We start from the raw sequence: 14688 nt of genomic DNA, 5'->3' as shown, positions 1-14688 counted from the left end.
TGGGCCAACAACGTCTGCTCACTTTTTGACTGTTTCTCTCTAACTAAAAATGTATACAATCAATTCTTTTAGTTCTGTGATTGATTATTATTACAAAAGAAGAAAGTTTTGGAAATTATCTATGGAAATTTGTGCCCATTGAAGCTAATGAAGGTTCTGACGTTGGAGGTGAGAACTGGCTCTCAATTTGTGTTGCAGTAGAACCCAAAGGTGTTTAGTAGAGTTAAGGTTCAGGCCACTCAATCCATGTCTTCATAGAGATGACATTGGGCAAAAAGTATACACATTAATATGGGATTGGGATAAGGCTTTTGGAAGCATGGCTGGTATGTTTAGCCATGTTTCAATAAAAAATATTTTTTATTAGCTTGAAGTTCTTTGACTATTCCCCTACCCCAATTTAGCCATTTTGTGGTGGCGACAGAAGTAGTCAATAAGGGTAGCAAGGTAGCTACACTTCCCCCCTGATCTTCACCTAGGTTCCCACCTTCCCGCCATGTTTTTTCCTTTTTATCCCATATTATCAAAGCATTATTAGCAATATATACATTGCCAGCGACCACAATGATTTCTCATTATGAACTCAGTAGGGTGTCTTTAGCCGGCTGGCCTCCTAAACCCATGGTTAGGACAGGCATTTCAGCTCTCCAAGAATGGGGTGTTCACCATCTCCGCTATGACTGACACATTTTATGTTTGGAGCTCTTTGTTGTTACAGTTTACTGAAGTTGATAATTTATAATCAGTAAAGCTATGACCTTGCCCTTCCAGTGATCTATTGATCTTTCACTGTCTTTATTATACTTGAATATGTAATTATATTTCATATTACAGACCGTTGCCTCTCAACAGCCAAGCTGTTTCTTTACAGGTTAGTTCTTTTATTCTTTTATAGACCCACTGACAAGGTCACGTTAAATTGCACAAATTTTGCACTTGAACTATGTCCGGTCTACCTTAACCACAGCTTCTTGTGGTCAGTTCTTCACACCTTTAGACAAAGCCCCCATGCACTCAAACTCAAAGATCTAAGACTGCAAGGAATTGCATTTCTGACCCTATTAACCTGTGATATCTCTCCAGAGGCTCATCACTGTTCCTGCCTCACCACAGGAAGGAATCCGATACACTAGTACAGACATATTGGATATATAATTCTCACAAATACAGCCAGTAATATTTCCACTGTCTGAACAGCTCCATGTAATCTCTGCTCGTTATCATCAATAATTACCGACCTTATGCACATATCACTGCCTGCTTGATTAAACACGCGAACATCGCATGGCTGCCAACACATTAGGAAATCTAGAGAGTAATGGAAAATTAAAGGGCCTGAAGTCAGATGGAAATGACCTTTAAGGCAAACAGGGATATACAAAGTGCATTTATCCTTTGCAAACAATCAGAAATCAAGCATAATTAGTCTGCTGCTAGGCTGCAGAGGGGTGAAACCTGATTGGCTGTTATAAATTACCTTCGGAACACAGCTATATCAATATATATTTAGACGGTATAGGGCTGTATAGGGGCTGTTCTAAGTATAGGATTTAATTTCTTTAAATGTTAAAGAGGACTTATTATCGCATTTATTTATATAATGGAAAAAATGTGATGCTTTCATTACATTTTTTAAATTCCCTTTTTTAATATTTTTTGAGGAGGTCCCCTTTCCTTCCATCTTTACCACCAGGGCAGTAAAGACTGAAACCCGCAGGTTCCTGGGATACTTGTGTCATATATCCCAGAAGGCTGTGGACCGATCCTTCTATTCATCTCCGATATTGAGCATGCGCCACCAGCGGCTTTCCTATAACATAATAAAATGTAGTCGATCTCATGCATGCGCAGTGAGCACCAACACTTTTTTTTACATGCCTGTGCAGTCACAGGTGACATGAAGAAGAACCAGGAAGAAAGATGGCCACACTTGCTGGGCTGTCCAGTGCCAGAAAGAAAAGAAAAGCCAAGACAGCGCAGGATTCATTGGGCTCAGTTTTTGGATTGATTGAGGGCTTTTCTCCAATAAAAGTAAGTGATATTTTTTTATTGTAAAAGTTCGGCATTAATGCTGAAATCCAAGTAGAGAGATGAGCTCATTAGTCTGCTGCTTCTCTTTCATGGTTTGGTCACAGGGTTGGGGAGGACAAGATCATCAAGTCGTCCAGTGTCTATTGCTAAACTACTTAACCACTTCTACAAGTTGTCCATGCTAAGAACTAATAGGACTCTGAGATAACCCAAGAGGTGTACAGTGGGCAAGGAACAGATTTTGCACTTATCAAACAAATATCACAATATGTAATTATAGAAGACGTTAAATGTATGATCTGAAATTTTATTCCTGAATAATCTACTTACATTTCTTGTTAAAAGAATAACACTATTTCATTGCTATTTCATTTTCATTCAGCATGAATTGCCTCCAGTAATCCACTATATATTGCTTTTGTTGTATGTATTACATTGTCAATTCATACTAAATGAACAATACAAATACTCCCCAGCGCTCAACCTGGCTTTTCAGAACAGATACAGATATAGCTATACAACAACTGTTCCCCTTTTATTGATCATTTTTTCTCTTTTATTCTCTTCTGTACCTATATTCCAACATAACCACCAACCTTCTATTTATTTATTAGACTAAATCAATAGTTTAGCACAAGAAATCTCTATTATTGAGGCAGCAACTCTGCCCCAATCTCAACTGATAAAAAGGTAAAATCTCATTGGTCCATTAGAGCTGATATACATTACGTTTTTACATTTTAAACACACAGTTTTGTCTGCCAAACCATTTTTCCATGTAATGCTCCTATTACTGTGATCCACCAGCCCCTGCTGTGCTGGAGGGAATGCTATAATTTTGATTGTCTGCAGTTTTGAATACTTCACCTTTATTCCCCCATTTCCGCTTTCTGACTGTTCATTGGACTACATTGAATAAAATTTGCTTTTAAGGATGAGATATCACCCTCTACAGGGTTTTACTCTTCCAGCTTACCAGCCTACAGAGAAGACACTCCTGAAAGCCTGACATTAGCTTTAGGTGATCTCTCAGTAGAGATACACACATTGGCTGAATTGACAAATTTCATAGAATTGGAAGGATAGGTAGGCAACAATTTGTTTTATATTTAAAAGCAATTATTCTTCAGTTACTATTGCATTCTTTGTAATGACTTCAGGCCTGGTAAGCAAAATACTTCAAAAGCACAAATACAAAAATAGAGCTAACAAAAATTAAATCAGGTGGCACCACCTACCCGGTTTATCAACTCTCCCACCATCCCTGTCCAAGACCCGTTGGGCTCCGGGGCGCCATACAGTCCATCCTCTACAAGTTTTATCTTATAGTTGAACCTCAGAAGTGCAGCCAACTCCATTAACATTTCGGCGCAGAAGCCCTCATACTGGTCATTGCCAGATAAGGAGCGGAAATTCGGCTTACGCATCATGTATGGGTTCTCCTGAAGAAAGAAGATGGAAGATCAGTGAGGAAGGAGTGGAGGGGTTTCCAAAAAATCAACCCTGCTTATACCTTTGAGGAAAGTGGAATGTGACAGCAATCGGGTCATTTGTAAATTTGTATTTAAAACCTAAAGCTGTAATTTTAGAACAGCATCATATCCTTCATGTTTTGAAGAAAGGGAAGAGGGACAAATTTCAGTTCAACATTGACAAATGACACACCCCTGCTACACCCCACTTTTTGGGCTGTAAAAAACAGAAATGCAAAAAATGATTGGTTAAAAAGAAAACTGGAATGGTTTAGTGCAACATAACACTCGTCCCTCCGAATCAAGGACAGATGGAAGGTATGAGGAGGAACAGTCTCTCCAAATAAAGGACATTTGGAGATATGCAACATTTCTTCCTAAAGAAACTTTATATATATATATAACATTGGCCATAGGGGAACAGGGATCTTAGCTATTTGCAGGAACTATGGGAAGCTACTATGTGGTATTACAAGCAGACTGCCACATTTATTTACGGTATGTAAGATTAATATCATTTGAACATTGCCTTAAAAAGCTACAAAAAAGAAAATCTGGTAGATTTAAATATTTTTTTAAGGTTAGCAGGGATGAAGAAGCAAACTTGTACGAGAATGTAGCAGAAATGTACATATAATTAGAATCTATACATAGAAACAAGTTAATACACATTGATAGGATAATTTTTTAATAAGGCCAATTTGTTTCATGGGTATAGCTAAAAAGATTATCACTTCTCTTTAAATTATAATACTCATAGGGCTCAGTAAATTTATTTCAGTTAAATTCATATCTCTATATAGTTATAAGTAATAAAACTTTATTATATTCACTAAAGTGGAGGAGAAGGCAAGAATGTGTGGATGTAATGCTTCAATAATAAATAATCCCTCTAATAAGGAAATCCAGTACTACCTTTATGCTTTCTGGCAGGATATGGTAAAACAGTAAAGTGAACCTGTCATTTCGATCATTCCAAGGCAAACTTACACAAGCCTAAGTATCTGAACTTTTCAGCCTAGAAACTGGCCACACAAGGGGGTTGATTTAGCAAAGAAACTTAAGCTGTTCACTTAGCAAAAGGGAATTATTACCTTGCTAGGGATAATTCACTTACCTTATTGAATGTGGTGAAAATTGATTTTGCATACCCAATCACATGCAAGGAAATCTAAAAAAATGGATTTTTGTTTGCATATGATTGGATGGTTAAAGTCAGCAGAGCCATACTAAGTTACTAAAATTAATGAATAATCCCTTGAAAGCAAATGACCCCCGAGCACTAAATTCTACATTATGAGAGCAGGGGAGAGGGTCAACCCTGCCACCACTATTCAGTGGTAAATGTAAAAGAAGATCTTGAAATGTGGTGGCTTTCTGGAAGCAGGAGTGACATCATTGGATTTTTATCATGGTTTTCTGTGAAAGCACATGTGCTAAAAAAAAATTACCCAAGCACTGGGCAGCAGGATGAAGGGATGGACGTTCTACAAAATTACAGACCACACATTTTGGTTCAATGTCCACATAAGAAGAAGACATAATCCTAATGGCCATGCAGTTGTGCCTTTTATTCCATTTGCGTATGAACAAACAGAGGGCTAGAAATCTTTGATTAACTCCCAAAAAAAGGACATAAGAACAAATAAAAACCCCAGGTGATAAACAACTCCAAAATAAATGCACTGAAAAAAATAGCTTGTCAGATTGGAATCTATAAACTTTTTTTATATTGTTGGTAATGAAAAGATAACATCTAGAACAACCAGAGGAAATTTACAGAGACAGTAAAATATTTATATAGAATCCAGCCATGATGCATAAAGATTGCTGCAGATGATGCACGCTTGCATTGACAGCTCAAAGACTTTACAAGTTTAGGGGAATTTATAGGGTCTTAGAAGAACTCACCAGAATTGTGGTGACCACCAGAGTCTTGTTCTCTAGGGTGTCTGACACGTTAATGTCCAGGCTGGTGGCATTCATGGCCAAGGTGCGGTTTGAATACCAAACTCCAACCTGTAAAAGAAGAGAGAAAAGAACAAGAAACAACATTCAGTAAAATGGTTTTGTAATCTATGAAACTTTTTTTAAGTTTAGTACAAGGGTGTCAAACTCTGGCCCTCAACGTTCTTTTTTTTGGCTCCCAAAGGAATCCTAAATATAAATTGCAGTTGGCCTGCCGCTGCATTGAAATAGCGCTGCTACTACAATTCCCAGCATCACTCACGTCTATAGACGAGCGGGCTCTCTGCCTATGCGTGGCCCCACAAGTAATGCAGGGAATTGTAGTAGCGGTGCTATTTCAATGAAGAGGGAGTTCCAGCGCCGGGACACTCATAAGATATTTTTTCAATAAATTTCAAGGATGGCCTGCAACTTTGTCTAAGTTTTTTTATTTTGGCCCACTGTGTAATTGAGATTGAAAGGTTTAGTAGGATCCAATGCAGCTAGACAGGGTTTTTACAATGCTTCAGAGAAGAATGCAGCTTCTCATTATATGGTTCTAAAAACCTCTGCTGCTGAGATGTATGGCAGATAGAACCTGAAACCATTCATAAAACTTTGATTCTGACAATTGTATGATATAATGAGCAAGGCAAGGCAACTGCATAAAATGAATCTTAGAAGGGTTAGAGAGCCACAAAGAAATTGGAATGCGTCCCATAAAAGTGTTTTGTTTGATTGAAGTGTACTGTAGGGTTGACCTCCAAGTGAAACATACAAGCCTATTTATAAAGCTGTTGTTTCAGCAGAATTCAAGGCACTGTTAACATTGCCCCATTTAGGAAGTAATCAACTTACATGATTGTAACTTCTATGAATGACCACCAACATTGACAGATATTATTCTCTATTTTGTTGGTGAACACCATAGGACACAATAGGGATCAGTGATAAGTAACATTTTTGCAGTAATTGCTAATGCAATTTTAAGTATGGTTTATGTTCACTCATTCCAAAAATAGTGATCAGTTGTTTCATTCAAGCAAATGAAGCTTCTGATTGACAATTTAGGGTAACTCTATGTCAGTGGTCAAAGCACTGATTGTCACTATAAGAACTGATTGCCATTTTGGTGTTTTAAATATTTTTTTTATTATTACAATTTAAAATATTATTTGTAATTTCAACTGTTGATTAGAATGGTGGCTTGGCCATGAAACATGGTGGTTTTTACTTTTGGCACAGAATTTTGATCAAACTCACATTTTTAGGGCTTCTTGGAAGTTCTCCAGTTACTTTGTACAGTCATAAAAAGACAATTATAAATACTAGTTTTCGTGGTAGTGCGAACACTGTTCCTAGTAATGTAATTTACCTCTCGGTGACCATCTCCTGCCTTCTCCAGGATACGCAAGGTGTAGTTGGTCCTCTGACCTTTGCTGTTAAATTCTACTCGTCCAGTCAGTCCATCGTATTCCACCTGATAAGCAGAAAAAAAGAAGAATGGAGGAAAGTAAGGTGATATATTTCACGCCCTTTATTGATTAATGGTCTTGTTTGGTTGACAAAGCTCTGGAGGTCATCTGAAGTTAACCAGTGATTTATCCATGCTTCATTGTAATGGTAGCCGAACCAGCGGCATGACCATAATCTTCCTTTCCACAGCATTATTGTTGGGTAAAAAGCAAAATACCCAGTTATTCTGGGTATGGTAATCATCTAACTTACTCCCTTTCCTCCCACAAGAAGTTTGGGAATTGGTTTCGGACACTCAGCAATACAATATGTACAATGAGGGACAGACATGTCTCCTTTTGGCACTGGCACCAGCATTCCTGCAGTTGCTAAAGTAATGTATTTAGGGATTTAAATCACCATTCTAGGTAGCAGAAAAAAATATGCTTGCTTTACCATCCTTCAAACCACCCAAAAGCAGCAGCTCTGCACTGCACATAAGGCTACCAAGAGCCCAACCACATGGAAGAGCTTGGGAGAGAAAACAGGAGCATTAGCTTCTACAGGGACAAAATATAAGATAAATATTTGTACTTTTTCCATCCCCCTAGACTAAATTAGAATTTAATTCTTGCAGCATGGGGATACACAACTGAAAAGGTACTTTTCCAAGAGTTCCAGTTCAAAGCATAACCACTATACAGCACTGCAAAGCCATGTCTGTGCATATATTACATTGATGTATAAGCTCCAGAACTGGAACATCCAACCCTGACAAAAACCTAGGTCCTGGTGGATGTACAAGAGGCCCAGCTACAATCTTATTGGTCGTGTAGTATACCAGAATGATAACTTGTAATTGGTAAAAGCTGTGCACCTGGCTGTCACTGCACAAGAGAGAATTTGGTGCGTGATTGGACCACTCCAGTACAGACAATAAAAATAGGATGGCTTTAATGTACCTTTTGTGATACTTATCAATGTCAACCCAAGGAATGGTTGCTACCCCTTGCCTAGCTCTAATCCATTTTCATTGCCATCCATCTCCACTGCCAGTTGTACAAACTATTCCGAGAAATATAAAGATACTTCAGAGCAGGATTATCAGGTATTTTTTAATGAAAATTCAACTAAAAAAAATGAAATCAACATCAATGTTTTAAAGGATACGTGAGATTTTAGGGATTGGGTTTGCATCTGCATAACAGCACCAATGCAAAAAAGTGCCCACTCCTATCATTGCTTCTTACCATGCGGAGGTAGTTCATCAGACTGGTCCCATGTTGCCAGATTTGTGATGTGCTACAGGACAGCTGCTTGACACCGATTTCCTGGCTCCGGTTTAACTCGCGCACTGCACTGACTACCACGTGGACAGCGTCAAACATGAGCGCTGCAGACAGCTGAGGGAAACAGAAACATAATAAGAGAGGTCTAGTCACAACCAAATGGTGTGCCTATTATTTGTTCCTGCCATATAACGATCATTATTATCTCAGGTCTGCCACCCACTCCACTTCCATCTACAACAATTTCTATTCAAAAGATGCCTTTGCTGTCCCTACCAATAACCATACTCCATACATGGGATTCACAACAACCAATAGGATTCAATCTCTTTCATTTACAGGTTAGATCATTAAAACAGCCTTCCAATGTGTTGTTACTGATGATACCTCTGCTTGTCCCTGTTTTTTAAATGAAGAACTCCAAATGATTATATGTGAATAGAATGCAATGAATGAGCTGGTAAATCTGTACTATTGTTGTGTATTAATAAATTGTATTTTATTGGCTATAGGAGAGATGAAAATAGGTAAGCTAACAACTACTTGAATCCTGACCTCCTGGCTTAGAATAAATACTCCAAGAAGCGAAGTGCAGTTGTGCACAATAACCAACCAAAATTCATTTTTGAAAGCTGAAATTTCAAATTATGATTGGTTGATATGGGTAGAGTAGGTTGCGTTTTGTGTCAATCACTATTTCATTAGGTCTGTGTCACCCTGTCTATCATCCAGTTGCTCAATGAGAATCGGGAAAGGGCCATGCCCAACCAAGCAATCCTGGGATATGAGCAATTGGCACTACCAGTATCCCTGGTATAAAACATCTAAATAGGTGTCAGCTGCCGAATGAGGGAGCACCACACCAATGGTTGAGAGGCTAAATTCTATTTCATCATCACAGGAAAAAGTTCATTTAAGTTTGCAGAACAGATCTGGAATTAATACACAAAGCTCTCCAAGACTCGAAAAAGAATATTCATACTTTATATTTAGTAAATAAATGATTTGCCTGGACTGTAGATTCAAGTTGCGCTTAATATCTACTTGCTTACTGTCAGCAGAAGGGGAAATAATCCACCATGACTCCTTTAACATTGTATGTATTTTCAGCTATTAAGCTCTAAAATCAAATGGCAATTTTTAGCAAAGCAGTTAAGAAAAGCCTGGAGTTGTGCAAAATTAGCCTGGAGCACCCCTAGTGGATGGAAAAAAATATCAGTTAACATTTTATATTGTTTTCCTGGTGTGCCACAGCATTGGATTTTCTCTCACTTGGATTTCCTCTGCCCAAGGGGGTCAGGTGAACAGGACATGGAAAATCTCTCCAATGGGGAGGAAGCAAAAAAAACATCTTTTATTACACCTTGAGCATTTTCTTATTCTGTGCACTTTCCTATCCTATTCCTTCTTCCACTCATCTCTAATCCTGGTGCCACAGGGGTGGCATCGAAACACAAAGACAATAATAAGAAAACCTGATAGAAGTACTATGAATGCTACAATATAAAAAACGAAAAAAGCATTGAGAAGACAATTAGCAATTGTTTCGCAATTTAAATGTTTTCCTGTTTTATTTGTCAAATAGAAAATTAACTCAATTCCTAGCTAAAACAATATATTGTGACACAAGGCCATGCAAAGTAATATCTGTATGGTAATGAGACTGGTGCCAGTGAGATGTGATGCATGGTGACAGAAGCCATTTGCAAATTAACAAAAGAGGAAAAAAATGCAAAGAACAACTTTTAATTTAGCTGTCACTTTGGAGTTCTCATATCATGGAACTCCCACATGGCTTTTCAATAGTACAGAACCTTGTATGCCAAAAGTTTTTAAGAGAGTTGTCTGTTACCTGTAGTAACAAAACAGATGCCTACTTTATTTTTCCAGTGCTGGGATATCAAAGAGAAGGCAGAATTTGCAAGAAGAACACGTTTCCTTTTGGGTAATTCTTTTATGACGACCCTAATGCAAGTGAAAATAATTTGCCTATATGAAAACCCACCCATTATTGCCCATTATAGGTGATGGGTGGAGGGTTATGTTGGATTGGCCACTTTGCTTATATTCCTAAAGGATAGGGCAGCCCTAAAAGTCTTCCACATCCAGAAGGAAGGTAATTTTTTGGTCAAACATGCAAGAAATGGATTGATGGAGTGGAGGTAAACTTGCCTACACATGGGGCACAAGGCTGTATAATAGCAATTCCAAATTTGGGAAGATTGCAGAACCTTGGGGGAGCGTACCAGGCATTTTTTAAGGCTGGAAATGCTCTTAGCACCATGGAATAAAAGTGCAATGCAAGTTATAAAATGTCTGTTTTCTGAGCTGCCACTTTCCACCTGAAGGTTTTTAGTATATGCTTACCTTTCCTTCTCCCCCAATCTGTTCTGTTCAAAACTTTTAGATCCCTTTTAAGTTTAATATTGAAATGACTATTCATATAGACCCTTCCAAATGAAAATGTCCTTATTAAGTTACACTGCAACTTACTGCTGGACCCAGATAGGTACTAAGTTCACAGTTCTCCCTCCAGGACATGTTGAGGCTCCTCAGGAACTCCAGGTAGAATGGGTGGCTACTGTTGTACATGGAAAACCCCAGAATATTGGAATGGTCACTCACCACCCCTTCCAAGGACAACAAAGGGAAGTCCTGAAAAAAAAACAGAGCAAAGCCTCGTTATCACAGACAACACCCACATACCAGTACATTTTTTCTGTCTGTGACCCAGCATTAATTCTTTACTTTTTCATAAAAAAAGTGTATAAGCCAGAAGAGACATATTGATACTTGAAAGCTTTTTACAGCCCAATTTGTTTTTTTATGTTTTGGTGGAATTGAGAATGATTAGAACAAGGGGTAACATGTTATCCTTTGTCCTTAAAAATTACAGCAGAAGAACTAAAGTGATCCATCTCACTAAGCAGCTTAGATTCCCAGGTCTCCACTTCCTAGATGCATCTGCTCTGAGCTTACAGTAAAGATGTAAAGGTTGATGGGTCACCGCTGGAAAAGGGAGACAGAGTGTGAAGTTGCTGTGTCACTGCTGAAAGGGAAGCAAGGTGAGCTGAGCTGCTGAGTAACAGCTGAAAGGGGGAGCAAGGTCAGCTGAGCTGCTGAGTAACAGCTGAAAGAGAGAGCAAGGCAAGCTGAGCTGCAAAGTCACTTCTTGGAGGAGGGAGTAGAGTTAAATTACATGCTGAAAAGCACAACCGAGAGGGGATAGTAAGTTGACCTAATAAACTAGTTCAATGATAAGTGAGCAAGTTTGGCATAGTCATAAATACACCATGTTGCCAATACACTACTAAATGTGTTCATTTGTAAAATGATGATCTGATAGTGACTGTTTCACTACTTTTGACCCAAATGGTGGTGAAATCCACTGACTGTATCAATTTAGCACCTCCTTTGAAGTCCTAAAGGCAATCAGTGGGGTATTTACTCTGTTACATGTATGGAATATGATTGGTATTGGAAGTTATGCTAGGAGTAAAGTTTGCTTTGTTTGATAATACCCCCCCCTCCCCAACATGGTCCCTTAAAAGTCCTTTCTTGATTGTAAAATTGAGCTATTTTTTTCTATTACCCATTGAGTGAGCCGTTACCCATTTAATCAGTGGCCATCATATCAGCTCTCCCTGGAAGGGAGGCCGGAGATTAGACGTAAAATCACTTCTAAAATTTAAAACCTAATCGGGGGAGGTGGGAGGGAAATGGAATAGGGAATTTTCTGGCTACTAAAGTCATGGCAGACATCCTTTTGTGTCTGCTCTTAGGCAAGACATAGTTTAAAAAGGCAAGGAAGTTTTTCTTTAAGAAGTCTGTTATGCCCTCTATTGTCTAATGAAGGAGAAGTTTTTGCTGGTTCTGTTCCATACAAATTAGCTGTGTGTGGTTATATTTGGAACTTTCATTGTAAGTGTGTGCTAACCATAGAGTTGTTATCGAGTACTGCATAGCAATTCTGGAACAATATATTCCTATGGAGAGCTTCAAGTATAAAAGTGACTTTTGAAGGAGGAAGGTATAGAGATATTACTGAATTTCTCTTCTCCCACTTGCTGCTACACAGCACTCCAGGAATACCCTTGGGATTGACATGTACAAGCTTTTTTATATTACTCCCTTCCTTTCACCTGCACAGCAGGACTCAAGACTATGGGGGCTGAGGAATAAATGGATTTGGATCAGAGACTACTGAATTGCATACTACTATGAATCTAATGCTTAGAGCTTGTTTGCAAAAGAGAGCAAAAGGATAACCTCATCAGTGTGGTTATGTTCCAACTCCTCCAATCAGACTGGGATCAGTTAAGTTATTGGGATGCATAATTGCAATGGAGAAAAATAAGGTCACGTACTCTGCCAGAAGTTCCAATCTCCAGACTGGCAGGACAGAACTACAGATCTTTTGTATGCCGGTTCACTTTTATATGAAAGTGTTTAAGATTAAGCTTTAACATATGGCTGTTCTTCATGACATCTGTGTGAACTGTTTCACTTTGTAACCTTTTTGGGCCTACAAAAAAAGATTTCTTAATTTTTTATGATCCAAGGACTTAGTAGCGTGCATTCATCTTTTTGTCGTCACTCCTTAGATATCTGCATAAGACATCAAACGTTTCTATTTAAGTGGTGAGCCAGCCAGAGGACTTTTACGCTGTGACATGCTCCCTGATCAGAATGGCCGACTGGAAGAAATTCTTATCACAGGATCTGCAGACTGATAAAACTTACCACTGATGGGAAAAGTAAAATATCAAAGACACACACCAGTCGAGCTCAAAGTATCAAGGAAATACACAAAGAGTTATGCAGCCTACCTCCCAAGGGTTTTTCTTATTTTATTCTAGCAATGACTTTCTACACAAATGAGCCCTGCTATACAAAATCGTTTTTCCAGAGCCTGCAGGCTTGAAATTCTGAAGAGTTTTTATGCTAAGTAAGATTTGCTGTTCAACCAACAGTTCAGTTTTCTCACCCGTATACCACTTATGGACTAGAGCAATTTTTACAGGACCTGTTAATTCAGCAATAACTTAAGAAAACAAAGTAAGTTTTTTTTCTGGACACACATGGCTTTCTTTTAGTATTTATTTATTTATTTATTTGGTAACAACAAATTGGGCAAAATTTTATTTCCTTATTAATCTATCAGTAAAAGAATAACTTAATATATTTCACCACTGTTAAAAAGGGATTTTTTAGGAAAATAATTGACAGAAACCAAATGGATAGTCTGGTGTTTCTGCAGCATTGTTTTGGAAGCTTAGGTCAACTTAGGATACTTTTCACCATATATACATTGCCAGTTTTTAAAGTTGATTACAAAGTCTCTAAACATGGCATTGTCACCTGAATTGCTGCCAGGTGGAATGGTTAAAGGTTTATATTTTGTAATTTTTATAATTACATTAACATTAATTTTATAAAGCAAAGCATTGCAAAGATTTTTACAAAGTATCTATTTACCTAATTCATTAACATAACATAGTGGTAAAAAAAAATTGTTTAGAAGGATAGAAATTTTAAAAAATAGACAAATTTAGCTAAGGGGATGGGAGGAGTTAATTAGGGATATTTGGGTTAAACAGGGTCTTAATATGAACAATAAACAAATTAAGCAACTGAAATTATTATTAAAAACAATAAGGGTTCTTATCCCCCCAAAAAACCTTTATCCCCCATGGACACTCCTGATTTCTGCAGAATAAAATTTACACCTTTTAGATTTTTCATAGATGTATAGGAGGGGTTGCATAGCACAGAAATACTGACAATAGTAGAGTTCACCTCAAACCCCTACTCATTATGAGATCTATTTATAACCCTTTCACCCTTCTCCAGTGCAGGATCAATCACTGATTAAAAACACATGGACCTGGAAGATTCTCCACCAGAGCCTGTTTGGTGTCATATTCAATGATTTATAAACAGTCCTGTATGTCAAAGGGAAATTATATATGAAGTCCCTAGTTCAGCGTTTTTAAACCTCATGGGGAACCCTTGAAATAACTTTTAGGTCTTCAGGGAACCCTTGCTAAAATTACTATACCCACAGCTCACAGTATATTAGTGTGGGGACCAGTGGGTAGAATGCCTCTTAGATTGGTGGCCATTGGAAAGAATATCACCCTTACATCTAAAAACAGCGATGGTGTCACTTAAACCAAAGATACAAACTCCTAATTGGTCAAGGAACCCCAAACAAACTCTGGAGGAACCCTGGTTGAGAAACACTGCTCTAGTTGGAAAGGATTTTTCTGTAGCACTGTCAAAAAGTTCATAGACTGAAGCTCACCAAATTATTTTGCCTCTCTTAGATGCGCTTGAAGTTTTTTCAAGCTGCCATTTATCTAATTATTCTACAGCATAAACATTTATTGGACATTTCCTCCCATTAAATTTGTATTTTATTCTTTGCTGTCTTCATAAAACCTTGTTTTCTTCTGATCTTTTTTCATCACTGTCTTTGTATTCCCAGTTCC

The 14688-nt window shown here is 38.0% G+C and overlaps 1 protein-coding gene across 1 annotated transcript in view; it reads right to left on the bottom strand.

Moving 5' to 3' along the window:
• GRIK5 (glutamate ionotropic receptor kainate type subunit 5) overlaps positions 1 to 14688 on the bottom strand; it is a 196543-nt gene that overhangs the window by 41725 nt on the left and 140130 nt on the right. Inside the window, exons 8-12 of the mRNA XM_072426795.1 lie at positions 10688 to 10849; positions 8156 to 8308; positions 6826 to 6930; positions 5415 to 5522; positions 3270 to 3473 (exon numbers count right to left, since the gene is read on the bottom strand). Of these exons, the coding sequence (XP_072282896.1) occupies positions 3270 to 3473; positions 5415 to 5522; positions 6826 to 6930; positions 8156 to 8308; positions 10688 to 10849 (732 nt within the window). The remainder of the gene's footprint in view (positions 1 to 3269; positions 3474 to 5414; positions 5523 to 6825; positions 6931 to 8155; positions 8309 to 10687; positions 10850 to 14688) is intronic.

This window comes from Pyxicephalus adspersus, chromosome 11 (genome assembly GCF_032062135.1).
Source record: "Pyxicephalus adspersus chromosome 11, UCB_Pads_2.0, whole genome shotgun sequence".
In the NCBI taxonomy this organism is placed as follows: Eukaryota; Metazoa; Chordata; class Amphibia; order Anura; family Pyxicephalidae; genus Pyxicephalus; species Pyxicephalus adspersus.
Note: the sequence above shows the minus strand (reverse complement) of the source record. Positions and strands in the feature narration are given on the sequence as shown.